Source organism: Pangasianodon hypophthalmus, chromosome 18 (assembly GCF_027358585.1).
Source record: "Pangasianodon hypophthalmus isolate fPanHyp1 chromosome 18, fPanHyp1.pri, whole genome shotgun sequence".
NCBI lineage: Eukaryota > Metazoa > Chordata > Actinopteri > Siluriformes > Pangasiidae > Pangasianodon > Pangasianodon hypophthalmus.
The window spans coordinates 2,908,926-2,936,383 of NC_069727.1; the positions used below are offsets into that span (position 1 = coordinate 2,908,926).

General features: G+C 39.8%; 2 protein-coding genes across 3 annotated transcripts in view; both read right to left on the reverse strand.

Moving 5' to 3' along the window:
* The window catches only part of ldhba (lactate dehydrogenase Ba), a 19,103-nt gene extending 14,852 nt beyond the window's left edge, over positions 1-4,251 (reverse strand). The window contains exon 1 of the mRNA XM_053241884.1: positions 4,112-4,251. The gene's annotated coding sequence lies outside the window, so the exon portion shown is untranslated. The remainder of the gene's footprint in view (positions 1-4,111) is intronic.
* slc25a3a (solute carrier family 25 member 3a) overlaps positions 2,604-27,458 on the reverse strand; it is a 31,140-nt gene continuing 6,285 nt past the window's right edge. For both annotated transcript variants that reach the window (XM_034313265.2, XM_053241883.1), the window contains 5 exons: positions 27,201-27,382; positions 17,654-17,826; positions 15,212-15,322; positions 4,112-14,304; positions 2,604-3,754 (listed from right to left, as the gene is read on the reverse strand). In XM_034313265.2, coding sequence (XP_034169156.1) covers positions 14,141-14,304; positions 15,212-15,322; positions 17,654-17,826; positions 27,201-27,382 — 630 coding nt within the window. In that variant the 3' untranslated portion in view covers positions 2,604-3,754; positions 4,112-14,140. The remainder of the gene's footprint in view (positions 3,755-4,111; positions 14,305-15,211; positions 15,323-17,653; positions 17,827-27,200; positions 27,383-27,458) is intronic.

Sequence of the window (27,458 nt, forward strand, 5' to 3'; positions counted from 1 at the left end):
GCCTGGTCAGAGTGACGGTGGTTTACATTAGGCTACTAGTTTGTTTATAATTTGGTAGCTAGCATGTAGGGCTGTCAAAACTCTTAAGGTGCATGTAATGTAGCTGTAAAACTTTACCCTTAATCATTAATCATTTTTAAAGGTGCACTATATCAACATTTCCAGGTGAAACATACATATTAAAGGTATTAAAGGTATAAAAGGTGTACCCTTGAGGGTACTGCCCTAGTGATAAGGAATGGTACTGTTTAGTACCCTTTTTTTCTGAGAGTGTACTTCTTAGGGCAGCATCAGATGACAAATTGTCCGACAAATAGGCTGGAAAAGCTCTTTAATCATTACTCATCTGACTTTTTCTTGGTTCAGATCCCATCAGTAAGAACTTTACCACATGTTGTACTGTTAGGAATGGAATTAACTTGAAGTTTTAACATTTGATTTCCACAATAAGTCTAACATTTGAAGGTGTAAAAAAATTCTTTATAGTGACACAAAGATTAATAAAAAAAATAAATAATAAAATAAACCCAGACCTTTGTGGGTTGCATAAATATTCACCGCATTGGTCAATACTCAGGAGAAAGACCTTTGGTTGCAATTATAGCTTCAAGTCTTCTGGGATGTGTCTCAATCAGCTTTCACATCTGGATTCATAGCTTCTTGGCCAATTCTTCATGTCAAAATTGCTCAAGATCTGTCAGATTGGCAAGAATCTTCAAGATTCCCACTCGGCTTGAGGACTGGGACGTTCTACCATACTCAATTTAGTTCAATTCAATTTTATTAATATATTACTTTCAACAATGAACACTGTCACAAAGCAGCTTTACACAAATCCAGATACAGATTTAGAAATTAGATCCTTAATGACAAAGCGACATGAGGAAGAAACCATGAGAGGAACCAGACTCAAAAATGAATCCATCCTCTTCTGGCCACATGGATCGTGCGATTAAGAGTCAATAGTCTTCACGTTCTTGGTTTTGAACCACTCCAGTGTAGCTTTGGCAGTACCCTTAGCATCTAGACTCTTGCAGACTAGAACAGATTTTCTTCTCAGATTATATATTTGGCTCCATCCATCTTGCCCTCAATCCCACAACATGATGCTACCACCACCATGCTTCACTGTGGGAATGGTGTTCTCAGGCTGATGATCAGAAAATGTAGCATATTGTGACAATTAAGTTGCATTTTGTTCTCATCCGACCAGAGAACCTTTTTCTACATGTTTGCTGTAACATATGACTTTTTTTTTTTTTCTTTTCTTGTCAGGTTTTTGGAGAGTATGTCCTGTGGTTGTCCTGTCTGAACTGGTGATGCACTGATATTAATTATCTAAATCCCAGAAAAGCCAAGGTGTGGCCCTTACCCTTTATTTTCACCCTTTACGAAACAAACACCAGCCTGAACATGCAGACAGACGGATGAATCACAGACTTTAAGTGGAATAATTTCTCATCGCTGTCCAGACTTTGAAGGTCACAGCTGATATGTAATGTGAAGCTTGTGGTTTGTATTTAAATAAAATGTAAATGACCTTGTCTGATCACACCGACTTGGTTCATAGACCTAAAAAATTAACCAGAAAAATGGTATAAAATGGACGAGCACTACATTAATGAACATTAACATTATAGTAGAATAATACATCTATATAAGTTTATGAGAAAAAGGGAAAACAGACAGATTCCTAAACTCGTATTTAAGTAACCTTTGAACTCTTTAGTAGAAATTCTTTAATAAATCAGTGGCACATGCTTTTTAAAAGGGTTAAAGCTTTATTATATTTGAAGCTCAGATGAAGTGTGGCATAAAGGGTTAACAGGACAGCTGGTCAAATCCGATGGTCAAATCCCGGAAAAATCCGGCACACGCTGAAAGAGCTGCACTGTTTAGAGGCTTCAGCACGACCATGCAAACCCATGAAAAGGAAAAATAGTTTAGCTGTCAATCTGCTGCTCAGTCACCTTTCTGTGGACTGCAAAAAGAGCGAAACTGTTTGTTCGGTTAAATGGTTACGTGAGTGTGTGTGTTTGTTTAACAGACTCGGCGCACAGTTTAAACAGAGCACAATGAAATGCTCTTAGCATCCAGGAGCTTTTCAATAATCCCCTGCTCTCACAGCTGGAGAAACATGACACGTTATTCACGTCCGCCTCCCAGACACGAGCAGGAGGAGCCACCACTCCACCTACTACATCCTCCAATAAGATTCGAGAGCAGGGATCCTGGAATGGGATGGGAGTGATTTAAAGAATTCCAGCTTAGAGAGTAGGAGAAAGCCTTACAGAGAAGTCACACAGGCTTCACCTCTTCACATTTAGTCACTTCATGTTATGTTTCATACTTTTTTCTTTTTTTTCGCTCACGCCATTAGTTCATTTCTAACGTGGTCCTATGTGGCTACATGTGCAGTGATAAAATGTACCTTCTCACGTTTTTCACATGTGATTTCATATTACTGACATAATCACACGTGAAAAACGTCATGTGGGGAATGTATCAGAAATGTAGGAGACTAGCTACAGGGCTAGAGACATTAGCTTGGAATTTTTGATCAGTGAACTGATGGCATGGACTGTTTAAAGAAAAGTCAGTGCTGAAAAAGAAGTATGAGTTTATTGTCCGCTTCAAGTTAAAAATGTAAAAAATTGATATATTTTCATGTAAAATATCTTGAACATACGCAAATTCAACTGATGTTTCTCTTGGTTAGATTGTTTTAAAACTCAAAAGACTACTAAGACAATTACTAAAACTACTAAAACAATTTTAAGCTTGAGTATATGATTGTACTTGTTTAAAAAAAAAAAATGAGCCAAATATACTACTACTACTACTACTAATAATAATAATGACAAGCGATGATTAAGGGGGCCAAGCACTTTTCGGCCTCACCCCATAGCACTGAAGCCATTGACTTCATCAGGATTTGTTCCCCGATAGTAAATTTGAAGGTTAAAAATAAATTCTTTGTTGAGATATTACCTCACTTCCTGTTTTCAGGAGCCCTTCCATGTTGCAAATGAACTCAAAGCTAGTTTCATAACATTAGGTCATTTTACTAAACATATGTGACAAGTTTCTTTCAATATGTGAAAGCATTGCTGAGACATAACCTCACTTCCTGTTTGGTGACTTCATTATCAAATTCACATCCACGTTACGGATGAAACATCCCACATATCGAAAATCTGAGAATTAAGTTCTGTTCAGATTGGTGTCCTGATGCTGTGTATAATTGTATGGTGGAAAACATCATGGTGTCCCTTGAACTCGGCTTGACCCAAAGAATCAGAGGAAAATGGAATCGCGTTTCTACAACATTGAGAGTTATTATTGTAAACGTAATAAAATATTGTTAAAAAAACAACAACTTTGTATTGTCTGAGTGCATTTTACTATATTACCTCCCCAACAGAGTTTATAGACTGGTGGTATTATTAGTCCCTGACCTAGCGAACCAGTATCAGAATGTATTTATTGATAGAGACTTCAAAGCACTTCTGTAAGTCGCTCTGGATAAGAGCATCTGCCAAATGCCATAAATGTAAATGTAAATGTATGTCCAAATTTTGCATATTGGTGGTGCTAGAGAGCTTGAGTGGTGTACACCAAAACTGCTGTGCTGGTAGCTGAGACTGTCCTCTATCGCTGTGCCAAATTTCATTAAAAACGTACGAAGTGCCGTAGACTCCCAGCAAGAAGAAAATATACAGTTCCATAGGAGGCACCTTCAGTGCTTGGCCCCCTAAAGATGATAATAATAATAATAATAATAATAATAATAATAGTTTCTATAACACTTTTCATTTTAAGTCAAACTCTCAAAATGCTTTACATAAAAGATTAAACATGAAACAAAAAATAAAACAAGTAAAGTTTAAAAAAATTTAAAGTACACAAAATTAAAGCAAATCAGGAAGATAAATGGTAAAAGGTATTTGTATAATAATTAAAAAATAACAACATTAATAAAAACATTACATCAACAATTAGTAAAAATAATCTAATATTTGAATAATTGGGAAATAAATCTGTACTGAGGAGGTCCATGGGAATTTTTAAAGAATTCACTGACTGCAAAAAAAAAAGAAGAGCAGCTCACCTTACTGTGGCAGATTTCCAAATAAATAACATAAAACGATCCTAAACCAGTAGTTCTGTGTGTATAAACGCCTTACAGAGTACAAATAGGAACAACTCAGTTCAGCGAAAGGCAGAAGAGATGGAGTCGAGCTGTGGGACAGAGGGAAAAGTAAAAAGTAAAAAGTAAGCGTGTGTCAATGAATAACATTTATTTCCTAATCCTCAGAATGAACACTGACTAGAACAGAGTTCACACAGCAAACTCAAAACTACTCAGCTGCAGAAAATAAAGGGAAAAAAATCACACACAAGCAATCAGATCAACAGATCAGTGCTAACATTCAGAAATACAAGCCTAACGTTGAGAAGAAAAGTTTGTGCCCCCCATCTACCATTCTTTAAACCAGGTTAAACCATAAACTGCAATATGATTTTATAATTCATAACCGATTTATTTATCTAGCCTGTTCACTAACGTTCATAATAAACGTTCATGTGATGAAGCCTCGGCACTTAAGATTATAATTTGTGGGATTTTTTATTTATTTATTTTTTTCCATGCACTGATGATGATCTGTCTCTGTGAGTCTCAATCAAAGCTATCAAAGTTATTAAATCGATAAATATGTCAGCTGGAATCTAATGACAAATTTAGTAAAAAAGAAATCGTACATGTTGGTGGAAAGTTCAAAAATAATAATAATGATTTAAAAAAAAACAAAACACTCTGGCTCCAAGAAATAGCCAAAATATTGTGGCACACATTTAAATAAATAAATAATTAATGTTTGTTTAAAAAAAAAAAAAAAAAAAGTAAATGTAAAATGATTTCACCTATGATTTTTTCTTTTTTTTTTTATTGTAAAATGTTTGATAAACTATGATCTACCAATGGAAAAAGTTTCATATTTTTGTGAATTGTATTAAATTGTATTAAATTAATTTTTTTTTTTTTGCAACGCTCAGATTTTTGGGATTTTATTCAAATTTGGAGCGAGAGTTGTGAAATGAAGAAAGCTGTAAAAATGACTTGGGTGTATCCTGCAATTAGACAACTATCTAAACCATAAAGAAGAATCTTATGAAAACAGAAAAATACATTTTTTTTTGTCATAAACCTTTTGGATTCATCTGAAGCAGGCTGAGATACAACTGAAATATCACTGAGTTACACCTGAGAGGATCCAAACGCTGCCAGAGACTGTTATAAAAGGGTTAACGAGCTGAAAGCAAATGTTTATATCACATTCAGAACAGGAGATTTTTCACTATTAATATTTTAACACTATTTGACTACTTATGATAATGCAGGAACATGTGTGAACCCTAACACCCTACATCTTGTCCAATTTAATGACTGAAATGATCTTCATTTTGAACTAAGGGTGTGAAAACTTTTGCATCTGACCGAATCCTCAGATTACAATTTTAGCTTTGTTACTAACAAGCTGGATGGTGAGTGGAAATGTAGACTTTGAATAACAAACACTCATCACACACTCATCACATGAACAATTTGACCTCTGTGGTTCAGTTTGCACACCCTGACCAATCAGTGACCTCCATTCTGCCATCCAGTTGAATGGTGGCCAATCAGAGGGCTGTGTTTAAATGGCTGGTTTGTCCTGCCTGAGAGGGTCTGGATCAGTGTACGTGCCACGATTCAGGACAAAAGGACACAAGATGGGCTCAGAGCCAACATTGCTACCATTGCTCAGTGTATAATATGAAACATAATCAGAGTATTGTTACACACTGAGATTGTGCGACTAAACAAAACACACTGTAACACAATACAGCATGCAGTGTGACGTGTAAAATAAGAGAAAGTAATTTTATCACCATTAATAAATATTCAGAAGAATCCCCTGAGATTAATATGAGATTACTGTAACATTTATTTGCTATCATATAACAGAGACTGACCAAATCTATTTTAGCTGCAAAAAAACATCTGTCACTGGACTGGAGTTCATTAGAACGCTTTATAAACAGAATACTAGTAATGTGTCATTTGCAAATGAGTCGGTTCTTTGAGTCGGTTCTTTGAATCAGTTCTTTAAGTCAGAGTTTTGAGGTGAATGTTGAGGGCTGAGTCCCATATGTGAGTCATTTTCAGTTAAAATACGCTGTAAAGGACACGACATTGCCTACATCTTTTTAAAAACATAAGAAAATAAAGGAGTTAAAAAACGCAAACGACTCATACTGTGTGTCGGCTCTTTGAGTCGGCTCTTCTGCATGAGAGCCGAGCCGCATATATGAGCTGTTTGTCGTTGAGTTACACTGCAAAAGACATGGCATTGTCATGCATCTTAGAACAAAAAAGGATGAAAAAGGAAAGAAAATGGGTGAAAAAAAACTCATATATGTGAGTCAGTTCTTTGAGTGAAGGTTGAGAGCCGACTCGATACATGAGTCATTTGCATTTTTTGCCCTCTTTATTTCTCTCATTTCCCCCCTTTTTTCCTAAGCAATGCACGCAATGCTGTTTCTCTTGCAGTGTAATTAAATTAAAAATGGAATTAATCAATGGAAAACATTTTAAAACACATGATCATGTGATTAGAGTGAATAGTGAGTCGTGTGTTTGACTCTCAGCAGTGTGAATCAGGCAGGATGACAGGGATGATCCTCACGAGGCTAATGGTAAAGTAATTTTAGACTGTTAATTAGAAGGTAGAGAAAGATTTCAGAAAATAAAACTTAAAAGGTAAATGAATCGTTTGAGAGTTGAATGAGTTGGCTCTTGTTGATGAGATGAATCAATTGATTTGACACACTGAACAGACCAGAACTCCAATCAGTGGAATGGTTACATGATCATTATAATCTTTATAAAATTATTAACGTTCTACAGGGTTGTTTTTAGTTAAAAATATGTATGTAGGTCAGTAGAAGGATCAGTAAAAAAAAAAAAAAAAAAAAAAAGTTGCATGGGAGTTGAAGTACTAATATGATCTCAAAATGTGGGAAAAGCTCATGGGAGCAAATACTTATGCATAGTCTTAAAAAAAAAAATAATAAAAATAAGCAGATCATTTATTAGAGAAAATACCAGCATCTCCAGCAGGACCATTACTCAATGCTTTTTGGAAAGAGTCGAGTCAGATTATTGAGTCAAATGATTCAGTGAGTCAAATGACCCGAGTCACTGAAAAGAGCCGGAATTCCCATCACTAGGACACACATACGGTCCTGTGACATGGCAAGGTCACGTGTTAAAGCCGTAACTCTTAATTTATATTCTGAATGCTGGTAAACTAAATTCTACTATTATTATATTACAGTATTACAGGTGCTGAGGAAATTAATATAATTTTTACAGGTTAATTTTTAGGTAAAAACATGCACCTGCCATCATTATCATTAGAAGATTCATTTTTTATTGACAAGGGGGAAAAAAGGCACACAGGATTCAAATGACTAGAATTACTAGGTCACACGGTAAAGCCAGGCAAGTTTGATCCTGTTAGCAGTACTTCACAGGCAGGGAGATAATTAATACGTTCTCACCGTGTAAAAGGTGTTTTGTTTCATTTCGCCTTCCATCAGGTTTAATCTGTTCAACACATTGAATGAACCTGGTAATTTAAACCTGCGTGTTGAATAATGTGAGAAGGAAATTCAATAAACTATCCTGGACATCAGCCATCCAGGACCGTCACACACAACTCCTGATCCAATGGGACCAGATTTGTTTTGATTTGAATTTCTGTTTGCCTTTTTTCCCTGTAAATTAAAATAGATTCCCATTCAGATGAACTAACTAAATCTGCTATCACATGTCAGCACACTACAATTTCAGCACTCTTTTTCATCACACTGTACGAGATCTCAGTAAAATCTGGCCTGCATTCTCCATGTCAGATTATACAATGAAGATCCTCTAACGATAGATCTGTGATTAAAGTAACGTTACTACGCTCTGCTTACGTCATCAATCGGCGTGATCTAGGAATTAACTCGTGCAGAAACCAATAAACTCGAATAAACTCGAAGTGGGCTTGAGGTAATATGGAGACGTTTTCTGTCGATTAGCATGTTTTGTTTACTAACGTATTTGTAGCTGTCCTGTGAGTTTGCCGTCCTCCTATTGGTGGATTTTAGATGAGTGTCGTAGCTGTAGCAGTGCTCGCACTCCGATATCTTAATAAAGAAAAATGTCTCACACTAATAGAACTTTGTCTTTAGTCACAATGGCACTAAATTAGTTGTCGATATTCGGTCCTGTTTATCAAGCTGGATGTGAATGGATTTATTCGTAAATCATTTGTACGAGCGTTTACACAAGAAATTTAATATTCATGAAAAATCTTGTAAATTCTGAACGTTTGTGTCCTACTCGCGTGTGTAAACTTACACATAACACTAACCTTGACTAGTCCAACTTTAAATCTTCTATATAATCTGCATTTATTACTGCATTTTTATATCTGGAATATACTGTGTTAATAAATTGCATATTTTTATTAAGTTTTCAGCGTTCAGCAGATGCTTTTATCCACAGTGACTTATAGAGGAGCTTATACAGGAGTCTCGATCTGAAACACAACCTCATGCTAGTTCACTCGGTCAGGGAGTAAAAGCACCATCCAGAACATTTTGTGAAAACCAGTTGTTTTATATTATTGGCATTGATTAAAGAATATGGAATAAAAATAAAAAAAGAAAGCGAGCCAACAGAATCCCATAAATGCCAAAATAAAAGACAAATTAAATTCATCATTCGGTTTTGATACAAGAAACAAACGCCTTAGCTGACGGAAGATTTAGTGCTCACTTATGATGATGATGATGATTATTAATAATAATAATAATAATAATAATAATAATAATCATGACATGAATCAAAATAATTTTTACTTCTGTGTTTCAGCATTTACCCTGATTGTTCATTTCATGTCCCAACTCTCTGTGCATTTGACCTTTTATGGAGTTTTGTGGGTGTCACTACATGCAAATGAGCTGTGTTAGGAACGCATTTTTCACTTTTCAGGTGATCAACATACGCACACGAGTACGAAGAAAATCCAAAGCTTCCAAAGCTTCTGTAAATCCGGTGGAAAATTTTAGTCAGTTTAGCTTACGCAAAAACATTTACACACAAATTTACTAAAAGATCGACAAATGAGGCCCGCTGTGAACACTTCAACAACACTTCATCTCAACAAGGAATTCTTTTATGACGCAAACTGAAAATCATACAGTGTAAAGCCCAAACTAATCCGAAACCTCTCAGTGATTTGCTCCACTCATTCTTTATACTTTATCTATGACTATATATTTAAACCTTTTTTAAAAATAGCATTTTTTTTCTTCTTTTGCTGAATCACCTACATGACTGTAACTTGTTGAAAGGAATATTGTTTTAACTGCTTTGTTATAAGTATACATTAACAGTATAATGTTAATTTAAATATTACTATACGTATCAATAATATTTTGAGAGGAATATTTTGAGGTTTGGGCTCATTTTATTTATTTTATGTATTTGTCACACTTGTATATGTACATGATGAGCAGGGCTTAAAAAACACTGACAGCCTAAAAACTAATTCATGTTTCCAGAATTTTTACCAGTCACTGTACACTTCTGATTCATGTGTCGACCCTCATTCGTTGGAAGACTTTTTGGATGATATACGTATTCCCTCTATAGACCCTGTGACGGCTGCTGAACCGGAAGAAGACTTCACGGTGGAAGAGATAACATTAGCAATTAGATCTATGCAGAGTGGCAAATCACCGGGACCGGACAGTTTCCCAACAGATTTTTTTTTTTTTTTTAATTCTCAGAACAGCTTTCCCCTTTATTGTTATCAGTTTTTGAAGAGTCGCTTTCATCAAAATCCCTACCACCAACCATGCGTCAGGCAGTTATCTCATTAATCCTCAAAAAAGACAAGGACCCTCTCGAGTGCAGCTCATTCCGTCCAATCTCCCTTCTTAATACTGATGCTAAAGAGCTTGCTAAGGTCCTCGTGCGACGTTTAGAGGGGGCTCTACCCTCCATCATATCACCTGACCAAACAGGTTTCATTAAGAATCGTTATTCTTTCTATAACATTAGACGACCTTTGAATATTCTTTATAGCCCGTCTCCACCCGGCACGCCGGAGGTAGTGCTTTCATTGGATGCAGAAAAGGCATTTGACCGGGTGGAGTGAGATTATCTTTTTAATACACTGGAGAGGTTTGGATTTGGTTGTAAGCTTATATCATGGATCAAACTTTTATACACATCCCCGATGGCTGCTGTGCGCACTAATAATAATATATCTCCTTATTTTGAGCTTCAACGCGGCACGAGGCAAGGATGTCCTTTGCCCCCACTTCTATTTGCAGTTGCAATGGAAACACTTGCTTTAGCTCGGAGACAAAGAGCCGATATCAAAGGCATTCAGCGGGCAGGATTGGAACATAAGGTTTCGCTTTATGCGGACGACATGTTATTATACCTGTCACAACCCCTGACGAGCTTTCCTAAATTGGTGACTCTTCTTACAGAATTCGGCAAAATATCTGGGTATAAAGTCAATATTCAGAAAAGTGAACTAATGCCTGTTGGTGATGGGGTCAGTCTGTTATCTTCAAGCTCAATTCCCTTTAAAATTAGCCCTAAAAAATTCAAATACCTTGGGGTTTGGGTCACGCATGATCATAAAGCTTTATATGGGGCCAACTAGCCACCTCTCTTATCTAATCTAAAACAAGACCTTGAGCGCTGGGACCACCGCCGTCTCTCATTGGGTGGAAGAATTAATACAGTAAAGATGAGTGTACTGCCCAAGTTTTTGTATATCTTTAAATAATCAGATATCGACCTTTATTTGGAACACTTGTATATGTACATAACTGCAAGCAAAACGCGTTTGTGATTATTAAGAATTTACGAAGAAAAGCACTAGAGACTCCCAGCTTCTGTAGCGGTACACACTCAGGGGATGTGAAGGCTGTAATGAGTGTGTTGTGTAGTGGAAAGCAGGCATTTAAACCCTCCGTCTGTCTATAAAAATAGAACTAAAGTGGGCTGATGTATTATAAATATAGCGAGAGTGTGAGTTGGTGAAAGTTCCACAGTGAGCGTTAGTCATAGTTAAACAATATCACACACGAATCATTTCCAGACAAAATACAGAACATCATGATGAATAACGATGTGTTATTTTTCACCCCTGGCTTTCTGTTCTGCGATTACTGATTAAAAACACGTCACAGGAGCCGGTTTGCTGCACATCCTCTAACCTTCAACATGGAAGAGAGTGTTAACAGACTCCATTTCTCTGAACTGTCATGAAAACCCGCATTAACCGGTGAAACCAAATGGATTATAATGACAACAGTCGCCCATAACTGCGTGTAACTCGTAGCACACGTTCCCCCTCGCTAAATAGCGTGACGCATGGGTGTCTCCATTAGTGCCTGGAGATCGTGTGAACTCCGAACACGCATGAGCACTCACACACAGCCGCAAAAGCACCGCAAAAGCACCACACACTCTCGCTCGCATGTGCAGCAGGTGACCTGGAAGCTCGACGGCTGTGATAAGCTCCATCTGTGTTCGCCGAGCTGGCACTGTCGGGGTCAGCAGAGCTCGTACTCAGAGCTGATGAGAGAAAAAAAACAGGATAGAGGGAACAAAGTGCACTCTGACACACACACACACACACACACACACACACACACACACACATTAGATCCCATTTTCAAGTTTCTTCTGTATCACAGAACAAAATGGTTATCCAAATACCTGGAAATCGTTTCCTGACAGCCGTGGACGCGTCATTTTGTCAAAATTGTGATACGAGGACAGACAAAATGTGAGAAAATATTCCTAACAAGCATTTGTTTCGGATTTTAGCGACATTCTTACCTTTATTTAGCACTCAGTTGCTGTACTGATTAAACTAAAGCTACATTTACCCCGATAATGTGGTGTGAAAAATGTTAATATGGTCTAAATGTCACTACAAGTGAGTATAGTAATTAAAAAAAATCACAGATCATTGCCTATTAATTGCTGATATTCTTACTAGGATGTTTTGTGTTGGAAAAATGTACGTTGTTAGAATTGTGAGATGATTCTGGAGCTTGGAAGCTGACAAAAGTATTTGAATATTAAACATTAAATAAAATTCTATCTTATAGAGACCAGAACTAGTCGAGATCAAGTCAAGATCGAGACCGAAAACCATTTCAATCATTTTTGAGGACTAGCCTTTACTTCAGCTGCATTGTGCCAGTGATTAGGCTGTTTTCTAGAAGAAGGAATTAATTCTGGTCAAACATGATATGAAAAGACTATTATTTATTTGTTTGTTTGTTTGTTTATTACAAACTCGACCGAGACCACATTGATCCGTGACGAGTCCGAATACAAATGCCAATTAATCTGAGATAAGTCCAAGTCAATACAGAAAACATCTCGAGACTGGACTTCATCCCTACAGCCCTAGTAGTGTACACTATATAGTCAAAAGTATGTGCTCCCCTGACCATCACACCCATTTGTGCTTGTTGAACATCTCATTCCAGATTTAGTCCCCTTGTGTTTACTGTTATAATAAGCTCCACTCTTCTGCGAAGTCTTTCCACTAGATGTTGGAGCGTGGCTGTGGGGATTCGTGTTCATTCAGCTACAAGAGCATTAGTGAGGTCAGGCGCTGACGTTGGTGAGGAGGTCTGGGGTGCTGGACTGCTCTCGCTGCTACCATCAGGCAGATCAGGAAGGTTTTCCTCACCATCGTCTCTTCTGGCTCGCTCATTAGGGATAAATTCACACATTTACAATTTATTGTGATTTAATTTGAATGTATTTATTTCTGTAAAGCTGCTTTGTGAAAATGTCCACTGTTAAAAGCGCTATACAAATAAAATTGAACTGAACTGATATCAGACTCTGATTGTCCTTGTACTGTATGTGCAGTATGTCACTTTGGAAACATTGTACGCAGTCAGAAAGTTTACAGTTTATTATTATTTTTACTTGCTTAGAGCACATTAATAATCTTGCATGGTCTTTTGTCTGTGTTCAAGGTTTACAGTTTGCTACTTTTTGTACTACATAAGAGTTCATTTATCATTTTTGCACTGTGTTTGGGTCGAAGTGTGCAACTGCAGCAATACAATTTCATTGTATATACTGTAGAAGCTCAAGCACTCTTTATGCACATACCAATACACATGAAACTTCTCATTCCTTAATCACTTGTAATTTTATTAGTTTGTAGATAAATTGTAACAGACAGGGATATTTTCCTTTTTTTTTGCACCCAGTAACCATTAGGGGGTGCACAAACCTTTGCACTCAAGTGAATTATCATAAACGATAGAAATGATTCACGGAAAGTTGGTGTTTTCTTTGTGTTTCAACACACATGTATATTCAGACTGAACTCAATAACAGTAACGTAAGAAATCAGAGCGCTGCCACTTTCACTTCCAGCCTCCTTCACTCCTTCCACATTATTTCACATTAAAAGACTGAATAAAAAAAAGAATAAAAGGTGTACGTTACTATATTATACGTGCATTATGTGCTATACAGAGGGAAGTCTTAAGAATCATGCTAGCTTCTTTCTTTCTTGCTTTTCTGCTCACAAACTCGTTCACCAAATCATCATTTCTCTAATTAATGCTCTGGCACACTTTAGTTCTTAGTTGTATTTAAATCCAACGTATTAGAAAAAACAGACATTTTCTCACATCTCACATTTAGTTCACGGTTCGCGGTTATCCATGATCATCTGTTTATCTAGCTCCAGTTAAAACCCAGTAAAATGTACGAGTTTATTTCAGGTTCTGTGACGTTCACTGGCTTGTGTTGTATGTATTGTGTTGTGTGTGACAGCTCCATGAACAATAACAAATCAGACCACTGAGGCATAACTGAAGCTTTGTGGCTTTTAATATCTTCAACTTTACTCCAGAATTAATGTCACTGTCATTCACTGGTGAAATCACACCAACGTTTTGGTAGATTTTGGTAGACCGTGAGGGGTGTGTGTGTGTGTGTGTGTGTGTGTGTGTGTATGTGTGTTTTCCTCTATTGGCCCGCCAAACTCATCTTCCTCTTCAGAGACTCGGGCATGTCCGGGGGAGGCGGGCGCGGCAGGCGGAAATAAACCTTGACCGAATCGTAGATGAACCACTGCAGGGCGGTGAGTGTGCCGATCATGATGATGCGAGCAAACAGCCCCTTCCACACGCCTGCAGGTCAGAGAGTCGAGATTAAATATGGAGTGCGTCTCAGTCAGCTCTCTAGCTCAGGAGTCAGGGCGCTGATCAGGGCGCTGATCAGGGAGTCGGCCATTTTAACGGCTGTCTCAATCGTAAAAAAACTTCCAGTGCACTGGAACGTTCGCTCCCGAAAAATATCCCACAATGCACAGCAAAAACCAGGGGGCCTCGATGCTCACTATGCTCTCTTACTGGAAATGACGTCATGTTTTCTGAAGCCTTTCAGCTCGAAAGAAATGGAGGAAGAACTCTCAGCCGACTTCGTCTACAAACGTAAGAAGCTTGTTATCATTGTTGGAGCTCTCACATGATTAGGGATTTTTAACTTTATTTTACACGGTGTGTTTGAGTCTAACGACTTTAACGCATGTAATGATTTTTAAAATATCCATAGCTAGTCTACGATCCTGTTTGAAGCACCATGACAGAAACACGTGTGATTAAGCTAGCACATTTATAATGACATATAACATCAGAAAGATATCGGTCCTGCCTGTTGGTGATAAATGCACATGGTGACGTTTTACAAAGCGAGTACGTAGTCATGTGACCGGAAATTGAGTCATCAGCGTCACTACATCAGTGTGTAATGAGTCAGTGTCCTTATCAGCGCCCGGACTCGCGTACACGATCTACTGATTCACCACACAGCAGATCTTTATATTTCTTTTAAAAACAGATCACAAGTTCTGATACTTTATCTTGAGGAAGTTCAGCCTTCTGAACCACAGAGAGGGTTTAATGTTAGCAGTTGTGGTACAAGGGCACCTCCAGGTGGTGACTGCGAGGTACTGCATCCTCACAGCATCTCAAACAGGTGTGTGTGTGTGTGTGTGTGTGTGTGTGTGTGTGTGTGTGTGTGTGAAGAAAGACTCACCCCGAGGTCCCAGTCTCTTAAGCACCTGTGTGGCTGAGCTTCCTTTCTCCTTGTTGAGCACGGACACCACCGAGTCGGCCGGATGGGAAACCACAGCGCAGAACACACCAGCTAAATAAAGAGAGAAGAAGAAACGATGCTCACATGACTATCAAAACATCACGCGTTCATTTCAGCGCTCCTCTAACGCGTTTCTCAACCATCCTTTAGAGATCTGAGACCCAGAGATCGGACCCACTTTATTATTATTATTATTATTATTATTACTATCATTAGGGGTCCAAGCACCTAGTGTGTGAAAACCCTTTAGTTTTGTCAGGATTATTCTTTATTCTTCCATATTATACATTTTTCTGCTAAGAACTGTGATGTGGAACAAAAAGTGTAGGGTGTAGAAATAAATAAAGAAATAAAAATAAAAAATTAAGTGCTCATCAGACAAGAGAAGCTCAGCATTTCTATAGACTTTTCTCTTTACCTGTGAGACAAGCAGCAATCTTTTTTTTTTTTTTATTTTAATACCTGCTAGTTATAGAAACGTTATTTTAAAAAAACTTGCTAATTAGAAAACACACACACACACACACACACACACACACACACACACAGTAAAGTCCAGGTCCAGCGTGGTCTCACTCACTGATGTACCCAGCGATACACACACACACACACACACACACACACACACACACACACACACACACACAGTAAAGTCCAGGTCCAGCGTGGTCTCACTCACCGATGTACCCAGCGATACACACACACACACACACACACACACACACACACACAGTAAAGTCCAGGTCCAGCGTGGTCTCACTCACCGATGTACCCAGCGATACACACACACACACACACACACACACACACACACACACAGTAAAGTCCAGGTCCAGCGTGGTCTCACTCACCGATGTACCCAGCGATACACACACACACACACACACACACACACACACACACACACACACACACAGTAAAGTCCAGGTCCAGCGTGGTCTCACTCACCGATGTACCCAGCGATACACACACACACACACACACACACAGTAAAGTCCAGGTCCAGCGTGGTCTCACTCACCGATGTACCCAGCGATACACACACACACACACACACACACACACACACACACACAGTAAAGTCCAGGTCCAGCGTGGTCTCACTCACCGATGTACCCAGCGATACACACACACACACACACACACACACACACACACACACAGTAAAGTCCAGGTCCAGCGTGGTCTCACTCACCAATGTACCCAGTGATACACACACACACACACACACACACACACACACACACAGTAAAGTCCAGGTCCAGCGTGGTCTCACTCACCAGTGTACCCAGCGATACACACACACACACACACACACACACACACACACACACACACACACACACACAGTAAAGTCCAGGTCCAGCGTGGTCTCACTCACCGATGTACCCAGTGACACACACACACACACACACACACACACACACACACACACAGTAAAGTCCAGGTCCAGCGTGGTCTCACTCACCAGTGTACCCAGCGATACACACACACACACACACACACACACACACACACACACACACACACACACACACACACACACACAGTAAAGTCCAGGTCCAGCGTGGTCTCACTCACCGATGTACCCAGCGATACACACACACACACACACACACACACACACACACACACACACACAGTAAAGTCCAGGTCCAGCGTGGTCTCACTCACCAGTGTACCCAGCGATACACACACACACACACACACACACACACACACACACACACACACACAGTAAAGTCCAGGTCCAGCGTGGTCTCACTCACCGATGTACCCAGCGATACACACACACACACACACACACACACACACACACAGTAAAGTCCGGGTCCAGCGTGGTCTCACTCACCGATGTACCCAGCGATACACACACACACACACACACACACACACACACACACACACACACAGTAAAGTCCAGGTCCAGCGTGGTCTCACTCACCGATGTACCCAGCGATACACACACACACACACACACACACACACACACACACAGTAAAGTCCAGGTCCAGCGTGGTCTCACTCACCGATGTACCCAGCGATACACACACACACACACACACACACACACACACACACAGTAAAGTCCAGGTCCAGCGTGGTCTCACTCACCGATGTACCCAGCGATACACACACACACACACACACACACACACACACACACACACACACACACACACAGTAAAGTCCAGGTCCAGCGTGGTCTCACTCACCGATGTACCCAGCGATACACACACACACACACACACACACACACACACACACACAGTAAAGTCCAGGTCCAGCGTGGTCTCACTCACCGATGTACCCAGCGATACACACACACACACACACACACACACACACAGTAAACTCCAGGTCCAGCGTGGTCTCACTCACCGATGTACCCAGCGATGAAGGTGACGACGAGCTGCTCGGGTTTGGAGCAGGCGCTGCGAGGTTTGGGCACCACGTACTTGTACAGCATCTCCACCGTACGCTCAAAACACGCAAACTTCATCATGGTGTAGGGGATCTGACGCAGCCACAGAGGATACACGCCTTTGTAGAACCTTTGAGGAAGATATTTAAAAAAAAAAAGTCCATTATTCATGTTGTGTATCATCAGATCTTCTCCACTTCATCTGGTCACTTATTTGTGGACTGAATACTGACACTCCTGTTAGCTAACCTTACTGTTACTCTGATCTGTTAGCTAACATTACTGTCACTCCGATCTGTTAGCTAACCTTACTGTCACTCTGATCTGTTAGCTAACCTTACTGTTACTCTGATCTGTTAGCTAACCTTACTGTCACTCTGATCTGTTAGCTAACATTACTGTCCCTCTGATCTGTTAGCTAACCTTACTGTCACTCTGATCTGTTAGCTAACCTTACTGTTACTCTGATCTGTTAGCTAACCTTACTGTCACTCCGATCTGTTAGCTAACATTACTGTCCCTCTGATCTGTTAGCTAACCTTACTGTTACTCTGATCTGTTAGCTAACCTTACTGTTACTCTGATCTGTTAGCTAACCTTACTGTTACTCTGATCTGTTAGCTAACCTTACTGTCCCTCTGATCTGTTAGCTAACATTACTGTCCCTCTGATCTGTTAGCTAACCTTACTGTTACTCTGATCTGTTAGCTAACCTTACTGTTACTCTGATCTGTTAGCTAACCTTACTGTTACTCTGATCTGTTAGCTAACCTTACTGTTACTCTGATCTGTTAGCTAACCTTACTGTCCCTCTGATCTGTTAGCTAACATTACTGTCCCTCTGATCTGTTAGCTAACCTTACTGTTACTCTGATCTGTTAGCTAACCTTACTGTTACTCTGATCTGTTAGCTAACCTTACTGTTACTCCGATCTGTTAGCTAACCTTACTGTTACTCCGATCTGTTAGCTAACCTTACTGTTACTCCGATCTGTTAGCTAACCTTACTGTTACTCCGATCTGTTAGCTAACCTTACTGTTACTCTGATCTGTTAGCTAACCTTACTGTTACTCTGATCTGTTAGCTAACATTACTGTCACTCTGATCTGTTAGCTAACCTTACTGTTACTCCGATCTGTTAGCTAACCTTACTGTTACTCCGATCTGTTAGCTAACCTTACTGTTACTCCGATCTGTTAGCTAACATTACTGTTACTCTGATCTGTTAGCTAACCTTACTGTCACTCTGATCTGTTAGCTAACATTACTGTTACTCCGATCTGTTAGCTAACATTACTGTCCCTCTGATCTGTTAGCTAACATTACTGTCCCTCTGATCTGTTAGCTAACCTTACTGTTACTCTGATCTGTTAGCTAACCTTACTGTCACTCTGATCTGTTAGCTAACCTTACTGTCACTCTGATCTGTTAGCTAACCTTACTGTCCCTCTGATCTGTTAGCTAACCTTACTGTTACTCTGATCTGTTAGCTAACCTTACTGTCACTCTGATCTGTTAGCTAACATTACTGTTACTCTGATGTGTTAGCTAACCTTACTGTCACTCTGATCTGTTAGCTAACCTTACTGTCACTCCGATCTGTTAGCTAACCTTACTGTTACTCTGATCTGTTAGCTAACATTACTGTTACTCCGATCTGTTAGCTAACCTTACTGTCACTCTGATCTGTTAGCTAACCTTACTGTCACTCTGATCTGTTAGCTAACATTACTGTCACTCTGATCTGTTAGCTAACCTTACTGTCACTCTGATCTGTTAGCTAACCTTACTGTCCCTCTGATCTGTTAGCTAACATTACTGTCCCTCTGATCTGTTAGCTAACATTACTGTCACTCTGATCTGTTAGCTAACCTTACTGTCCCTCTGATCTGTTAGCTAACATTACTGTTACTCTGATCTGTTAGCTAACATTACTGTTACTCTGATCTGTTAGCTAACATTACTGTTACTCTGATCTGTTAGCTAACATTACTGTCACTCTGATCTGTTAGCTAACATTACTGTTACTCCGATCTGTTAGCTAACCTTACTGTCCCTCTGATCTGTTAGCTAACCTTACTGTCACTCCGATCTGTTAGCTAACCTTACTGTCACTCCGATCTGTTAGCTAACCTTACTGTTACTCTGATCTGTTAGCTAACCTTACTGTTACTCCGATCTGTTAGCTAACCTTACTGTCCCTCTGATCTGTTAGCTAACATTACTGTTACTCTGATCTGTTAGCTAACCTTACTGTCACTCTGATCTGTTAGCTAACCTTACTGTTACTCTGATCTGTTAGCTAACCTTACTGTCACTCTGATCTGTTAGCTAACCTTACTGTCACTCCGATCTGTTAGCTAACCTTACTGTTACTCTGATCTGTTAGCTAACCTTACTGTCACTCCGATCTGTTAGCTAACCTTACTGTCACTCTGATCTGTTAGCTAACCTTACTGTCACTCTGATCTGTTAGCTAACCTTACTGTTACTCTGATCTGTTAGCTAACCTTACTGTTACTCCGATCTGTTAGCTAACATTACTGTCACTCTGATCTGTTAGCTAACCTTACTGTTACTCTGATCTGTTAGCTAACATTACTGTCACTCCGATCTGTTAGCTAACCTTACTGTCCCTCTGATCTGTTAGCTAACCTTACTGTCACTCTGATCTGTTAGCTAACCTTACTGTTACTCCGATCTGTTAGCTAACATTACTGTCACTCTGATCTGTTAGCTAACATTACTGTCACTCTGATCTGTTAGCTAACCTTACTGTCACTCTGATCTGTTAGCTAACATTACTGTTACTCTGATCTGTTAGCTAACATTACTGTCACTCTGATCTGTTAGCTAACCTTACTGTTACTCTGATCTGTTAGCTAACCTTACTGTCACTCTGATCTGTTAGCTAACATTACTGTCACTCTGATCTGTTAGCTAACCTTACTGTTACTCTGATCTGTTAGCTAACCTTACTGTCACTCCGATCTGTTAGCTAACCTTACTGTCACTCCGATCTGTTAGCTAACCTTACTGTCACTCTGATCTGTTAGCTAACCTTACTGTCACTCTGATCTGTTAGCTAACCTTACTGTCACTCCGATCTGTTAGCTAACCTTACTGTTACTCCGATCTGTTAGCTAACCTTACTGTTACTCCGATCTGTTAGCTAACCTTACTGTCACTCCGATCTGTTAGCTAACCTTACTGTCACTCCGATCTGTTAGCTAACCTTACTGTTACTCTGATCTGTTAGCTAACCTTACTGTCACTCTGATCTGTTAGCTAACATTACTGTCACTCTGATCTGTTAGCTAACCTTACTGTTACTCTGATCTGTTAGCTAACCTTACTGTCACTCCGATCTGTTAGCTAACCTTACTGTCACTCCGATCTGTTAGCTAACCTTACTGTTACTCCGATCTGTTAGCTAACATTACTGTCCCTCTGATCTGTTAGCTAACCTTACTGTTACTCTGATCTGTTAGCTAACATTACTGTCACTCCGATCTGTTAGCTAACCTTACTGTCCCTCTGATCTGTTAGCTAACCTTACTGTTACTCTGATCTGTTAGCTAACCTTACTGTCACTCCGATCTGTTAGCTAACCTTACTGTCACTCTGATCTGTTAGCTAACCTTACTGTTACTCCGATCTGTTAGCTAACATTACTGTCACTCTGATCTGTTAGCTAACCTTACTGTCACTCTGATCTGTTAGCTAACATTACTGTTACTCTGATCTGTTAGCTAACATTACTGTCACTCTGATCTGTTAGCTAACCTTACTGTCACTCTGATCTGTTAGCTAACATTACTGTCACTCTGATCTGTTAGCTAACCTTACTGTTACTCTGATCTGTTAGCTAACCTTACTGTTACTCTGATCTGTTAGCTAACCTTACTGTCACTCCGATCTGTTAGCTAACCTTACTGTCACTCCGATCTGTTAGCTAACCTTACTGTCACTCCGATCTGTTAGCTAACCTTACTGTCACTCCGATCTGTTAGCTAACCTTACTGTCACTCCGATCTGTTAGCTAACCTTACTGTCACTCTGATCTGTTAGCTAACCTTACTGTTACTCTGATCTGTTAGCTAACCTTACTGTTACTCCGATCTGTTAGCTAACCTTACTGTTACTCCGATCCGTTAGCTAACCTTACTGTCACTCTGATCTGTTAGCTAACCTTACTGTCACTCTGATCTGTTAGCTAACCTTACTGTCCCTCTGATCTGTTAGCTAACCTTACTGTCACTCTGATCTGTTAGCTAACCTTACTGTCACTCTGATCTGTTAGCTAACCTTACTGTCCCTCTGATCTGTTAGCTAACCTTACTGTTACTCCGATCTGTTAGCTAACCTTACTGTCACTCTGATCTGTTAGCTAACATTACTGTTACTCTGATGTGTTAGCTAACCTTACTGTCACTCTGATCTGTTAGCTAACCTTACTGTCACTCCGATCTGTTAGCTAACCTTACTGTTACTCTGATCTGTTAGCTAACATTACTGTCACTCCGATCTGTTAGCTAACCTTACTGTCACTCTGATCTGTTAGCTAACATTACTGTCACTCTGATCTGTTAGCTAACCTTACTGTCACTCTGATCTGTTAGCTAACCTTACTGTCACTCTGATCTGTTAGCTAACCTTACTGTCACTCTGATCTGTTAGCTAACATTACTGTCACTCTGATCTGTTAGCTAACCTTACTGTCCCTCTGATCTGTTAGCTAACCTTACTGTCACTCTGATCTGTTAGCTAACATTACTGTTACTCTGATCTGTTAGCTAACATTACTGTTACTCTGATCTGTTAGCTAACATTACTGTTACTCTGATCTGTTAGCTAACATTACTGTCACTCTGATCTGTTAGCTAACATTACTGTTACTCCGATCTGTTAGCTAACCTTACTGTCACTCCGATCTGTTAGCTAACCTTACTGTCACTCCGATCTGTTAGCTAACCTTACTGTTACTCTGATCTGTTAGCTAACCTTACTGTTACTCTGATCTGTTAGCTAACCTTACTGTTACTCTGATCTGTTAGCTAACCTTACTGTCACTCTGATCTGTTAGCTAACATTACTGTCACTCTGATCTGTTAGCTAACCTTACTGTTACTCTGATCTGTTAGCTAACCTTACTGTCACTCCGATCTGTTAGCTAACCTTACTGTCACTCCGATCTGTTAGCTAACCTTACTGTCACTCTGATCTGTTAGCTAACCTTACTGTCACTCTGATCTGTTAGCTAACCTTACTGTCACTCCGATCTGTTAGCTAACCTTACTGTTACTCCGATCTGTTAGCTAACCTTACTGTTACTCTGATCTGTTAGCTAACCTTACTGTCACTCCGATCTGTTAGCTAACCTTACTGTCACTCCGATCTGTTAGCTAACCTTACTGTTACTCTGATCTGTTAGCTAACCTTACTGTCACTCTGATCTGTTAGCTAACATTACTGTCACTCTGATCTGTTAGCTAACCTTACTGTTACTCTGATCTGTTAGCTAACCTTACTGTCACTCCGATCTGTTAGCTAACCTTACTGTTACTCTGATCTGTTAGCTAACCTTACTGTCACTCCGATCTGTTAGCTAACCTTACTGTTACTCCGATCTGTTAGCTAACATTACTGTCCCTCTGATCTGTTAGCTAACCTTACTGTTACTCTGATCTGTTAGCTAACATTACTGTCACTCCGATCTGTTAGCTAACCTTACTGTCCCTCTGATCTGTTAGCTAACCTTACTGTCACTCTGATCTGTTAGCTAACCTTACTGTTACTCCGATCTGTTAGCTAACATTACTGTTACTCCGATCTGTTAGCTAACATTACTGTCACTCTGATCTGTTAGCTAACCTTACTGTCACTCTGATCTGTTAGCTAACATTACTGTTACTCTGATCTGTTAGCTAACATTACTGTCACTCTGATCTGTTAGCTAACCTTACTGTCACTCTGATCTGTTAGCTAACATTACTGTCACTCTGATCTGTTAGCTAACCTTACTGTTACTCTGATCTGTTAGCTAACCTTACTGTCACTCCGATCTGTTAGCTAACCTTACTGTCACTCCGATCTGTTAGCTAACCTTACTGTCACTCCGATCTGTTAGCTAACCTTACTGTCACTCCGATCTGTTAGCTAACCTTACTGTCACTCTGATCTGTTAGCTAACCTTACTGTTACTCCGATCTGTTAGCTAACCTTACTGTTACTCCGATCTGTTAGCTAACCTTACTGTTACTCCGATCCGTTAGCTAACCTTACTGTCACTCTGATCTGTTAGCTAACCTTGCTGTCCCTCTGATCTGTTAGCTAACCTTACTGTTACTCCGATCTGTTAGCTAACCTTACTGTTACTCCGATCTGTTAGCTAACCTTACTGTTACTCCGATCTGTTAGCTAACCTTACTGTTACTCCGATCTGTTAGCTAACCTTACTGTTACTCCGATCTGTTAGCTAACCTTACTGTTACTCCGATCTGTTAGCTAACTTTACTGTTACTCTGATCTGTTAGCTAACTTTACTGTCCCTCTGATCTGTTAGCTAACCTTACTGTCACTCCGATCTGTTAGCTAACCTTACTGTTACTCTGATCTGTTAGCTAACCTTACTGTTACTCCGATCTGTTAGCTAACCTTACTGTTACTCCGATCTGTTAGCTAACCTTACTGTCACTCCGATCTGTTAGCTAACCTTACTGTTACTCCGATCTGTTAGCTAACCTTACTGTTACTCCGATCTGTTAGCTAACCTTACTGTCACTCCGATCTGTTAGCTAACCTTACTGTCACTCTGATCTGTTAGCTAACCTTACTGTTACTCTGATCTGTTAGCTAACCTTACTGTTACTCCGATCTGTTAGCTAACATTACTGTCCCTCTGATCTGTTAGCTAACATTACTGTCTCTCTGATCTGTTAGCTAACCTTACTGTCACTCTGATCTGTTAGCTAACCTTACTGTCACTCCGATCTGTTAGCTAACCTTACTGTCACTCTGATCTGTTAGCTAACCTTACTGTCACTCCGATCTGTTAGCTAACATTACTGTCCCTCTGATCTGTTAGCTAACCTTACTGTCACTCCGATCTGTTAGCTAACATTACTGTCCCTCTGATCTGTTAGCTAACCTTACTGTCACTCCGATCTGTTAGCTAACATTACTGTTACTCTGATCTGTTAGCTAACATTACTGTCACTCTGATCTGTTAGCTAACATTACTGTTACTCTGATCTGTTAGCTAACATTACTGTCACTCTGATCTGTTAGCTAACATTACTGTCACTCTGATCTGTTAGCTAACCTTACTGTTACTCTGATCTGTTAGCTAACCTTACTGTCACTCTGATCTGTTAGCTAACCTTACTGTCACTCCGATCTGTTAGCTAACCTTACTGTCACTCTGATCTGTTAGCTAACCTTACTGTTACTCTGATCTGTTAGCTAACCTTACTGTTACTCTGATCTGTTAGCTAACATTACTGTCACTCTGATCTGTTAGCTAACCTTACTGTCACTCCGATCTGTTAGCTAACCTTACTGTTACTCCGATCTGTTAGCTAACCTTACTGTCACTCTGATCTGTTAGCTAACCTTACTGTCACTCTGATCTGTTAGCTAACCTTACTGTTACTCTGATCTGTTAGCTAACCTTACTGTTACTCTGATCTGTTAGCTAACCTTACTGTTACTCCGATCTGTTAGCTAACCTTACTGTCCCTCTGATCTGTTAGCTAACCTTACTGTCACTCCGATCTGTTAGCTAACATTACTGTTACTCTGATCTGTTAGCTAACATTACTGTCACTCTGATCTGTTAGCTAACATTACTGTTACTCTGATCTGTTAGCTAACCTTACTGTCACTCTGATCTGTTAGCTAACCTTACTGTCACTCTGATCTGTTAGCTAACCTTACTGTTACTCCGATCTGTTAGCTAACCTTACTGTCCCTCTGATCTGTTAGCTAACCTTACTGTCACTCCGATCTGTTAGCTAACATTACTGTTACTCTGATCTGTTAGCTAACATTACTGTCACTCCGATCTGTTAGCTAACATTACTGTCCCTCTGATCTGTTAGCTAACCTTACTGTCACTCCGATCTGTTAGCTAACATTACTGTTACTCTGATCTGTTAGCTAACATTACTGTCACTCTGATCTGTTAGCTAACATTACTGTTACTCTGATCTGTTAGCTAACATTACTGTCACTCTGATCTGTTAGCTAACATTACTGTCACTCTGATCTGTTAGCTAACATTACTGTCACTCTGATCTGTTAGCTAACCTTACTGTTACTCTGATCTGTTAGCTAACCTTACTGTCACTCTGATCTGTTAGCTAACCTTACTGTCACTCCGATCTGTTAGCTAACCTTACTGTCACTCTGATCTGTTAGCTAACCTTACTGTTACTCTGATCTGTTAGCTAACCTTACTGTTACTCTGATCTGTTAGCTAACATTACTGTCACTCTGATCTGTTAGCTAACCTTACTGTCACTCTGATCTGTTAGCTAACCTTACTGTTACTCCGATCTGTTAGCTAACCTTACTGTCACTCTGATCTGTTAGCTAACCTTACTGTTACTCTGATCTGTTAGCTAACCTTACTGTTACTCTGATCTGTTAGCTAACATTACTGTCACTCTGATCTGTTAGCTAACCTTACTGTCACTCTGATCTGTTAGCTAACCTTACTGTTACTCCGATCTGTTAGCTAACCTTACTGTCACTCTGATCTGTTAGCTAACCTTACTGTTACTCCGATCTGTTAGCTAACATTACTGTTACTCTGATCTGTTAGCTAACATTACTGTCACTCTGATCTGTTAGCTAACATTACTGTTACTCTGATCTGTTAGCTAACATTACTGTCACTCTGATCTGTTAGCTAACATTACTGTCACTCTGATCTGTTAGCTAACATTACTGTCACTCTGATCTGTTAGCTAACCTTACTGTTACTCTGATCTGTTAGCTAACCTTACTGTCACTCTGATCTGTTAGCTAACCTTACTGTCACTCCGATCTGTTAGCTAACCTTACTGTCACTCTGATCTGTTAGCTAACCTTACTGTCACTCCGATCTGTTAGCTAACCTTACTGTTACTCTGATCTGTTAGCTAACATTACTGTCACTCTGATCTGTTAGCTAACCTTACTGTCACTCTGATCTGTTAGCTAACCTTACTGTTACTCCGATCTGTTAGCTAACCTTACTGTCACTCTGATCTGTTAGCTAACCTTACTGTTACTCCGATCTGTTAGCTAACCTTACTGTTACTCTGATCTGTTAGCTAACCTTACTGTTACTCCGATCTGTTAGCTAACCTTATCGTTAAGGTTCTCTGATACTCTCACGCTAACTCAGAGTAGGAAATGTGTCCCAGTTTCTCTCTGTTATACTTCATGTGTTGTACTGCGCGTGTTGTACTGTGGTTCTTGTACTGTGGTTCTTATACTGAGTGTGTTGTACTCACGCCCACAGCCCCTCTTCTGCATGCATCTTCGGGGCGCACTCTCTCAGGGTTCTGGCGTAACCTGGCTGCGTCTGGATCCGCACTTTACACGCCTCCATGGGGGCCAGAGCAACATCAGCAAAGAACTCAGCGCTGGCAGAAGCGGCCAAGTACACAGACGTTCTCCAGAGGTAAGCGTTCTCCTGTGGTTCCAGACGGAAACAAGCTGGTCAAACATCACTGACGACACAACGATACATGATTCGGTGTCAGCGAGAC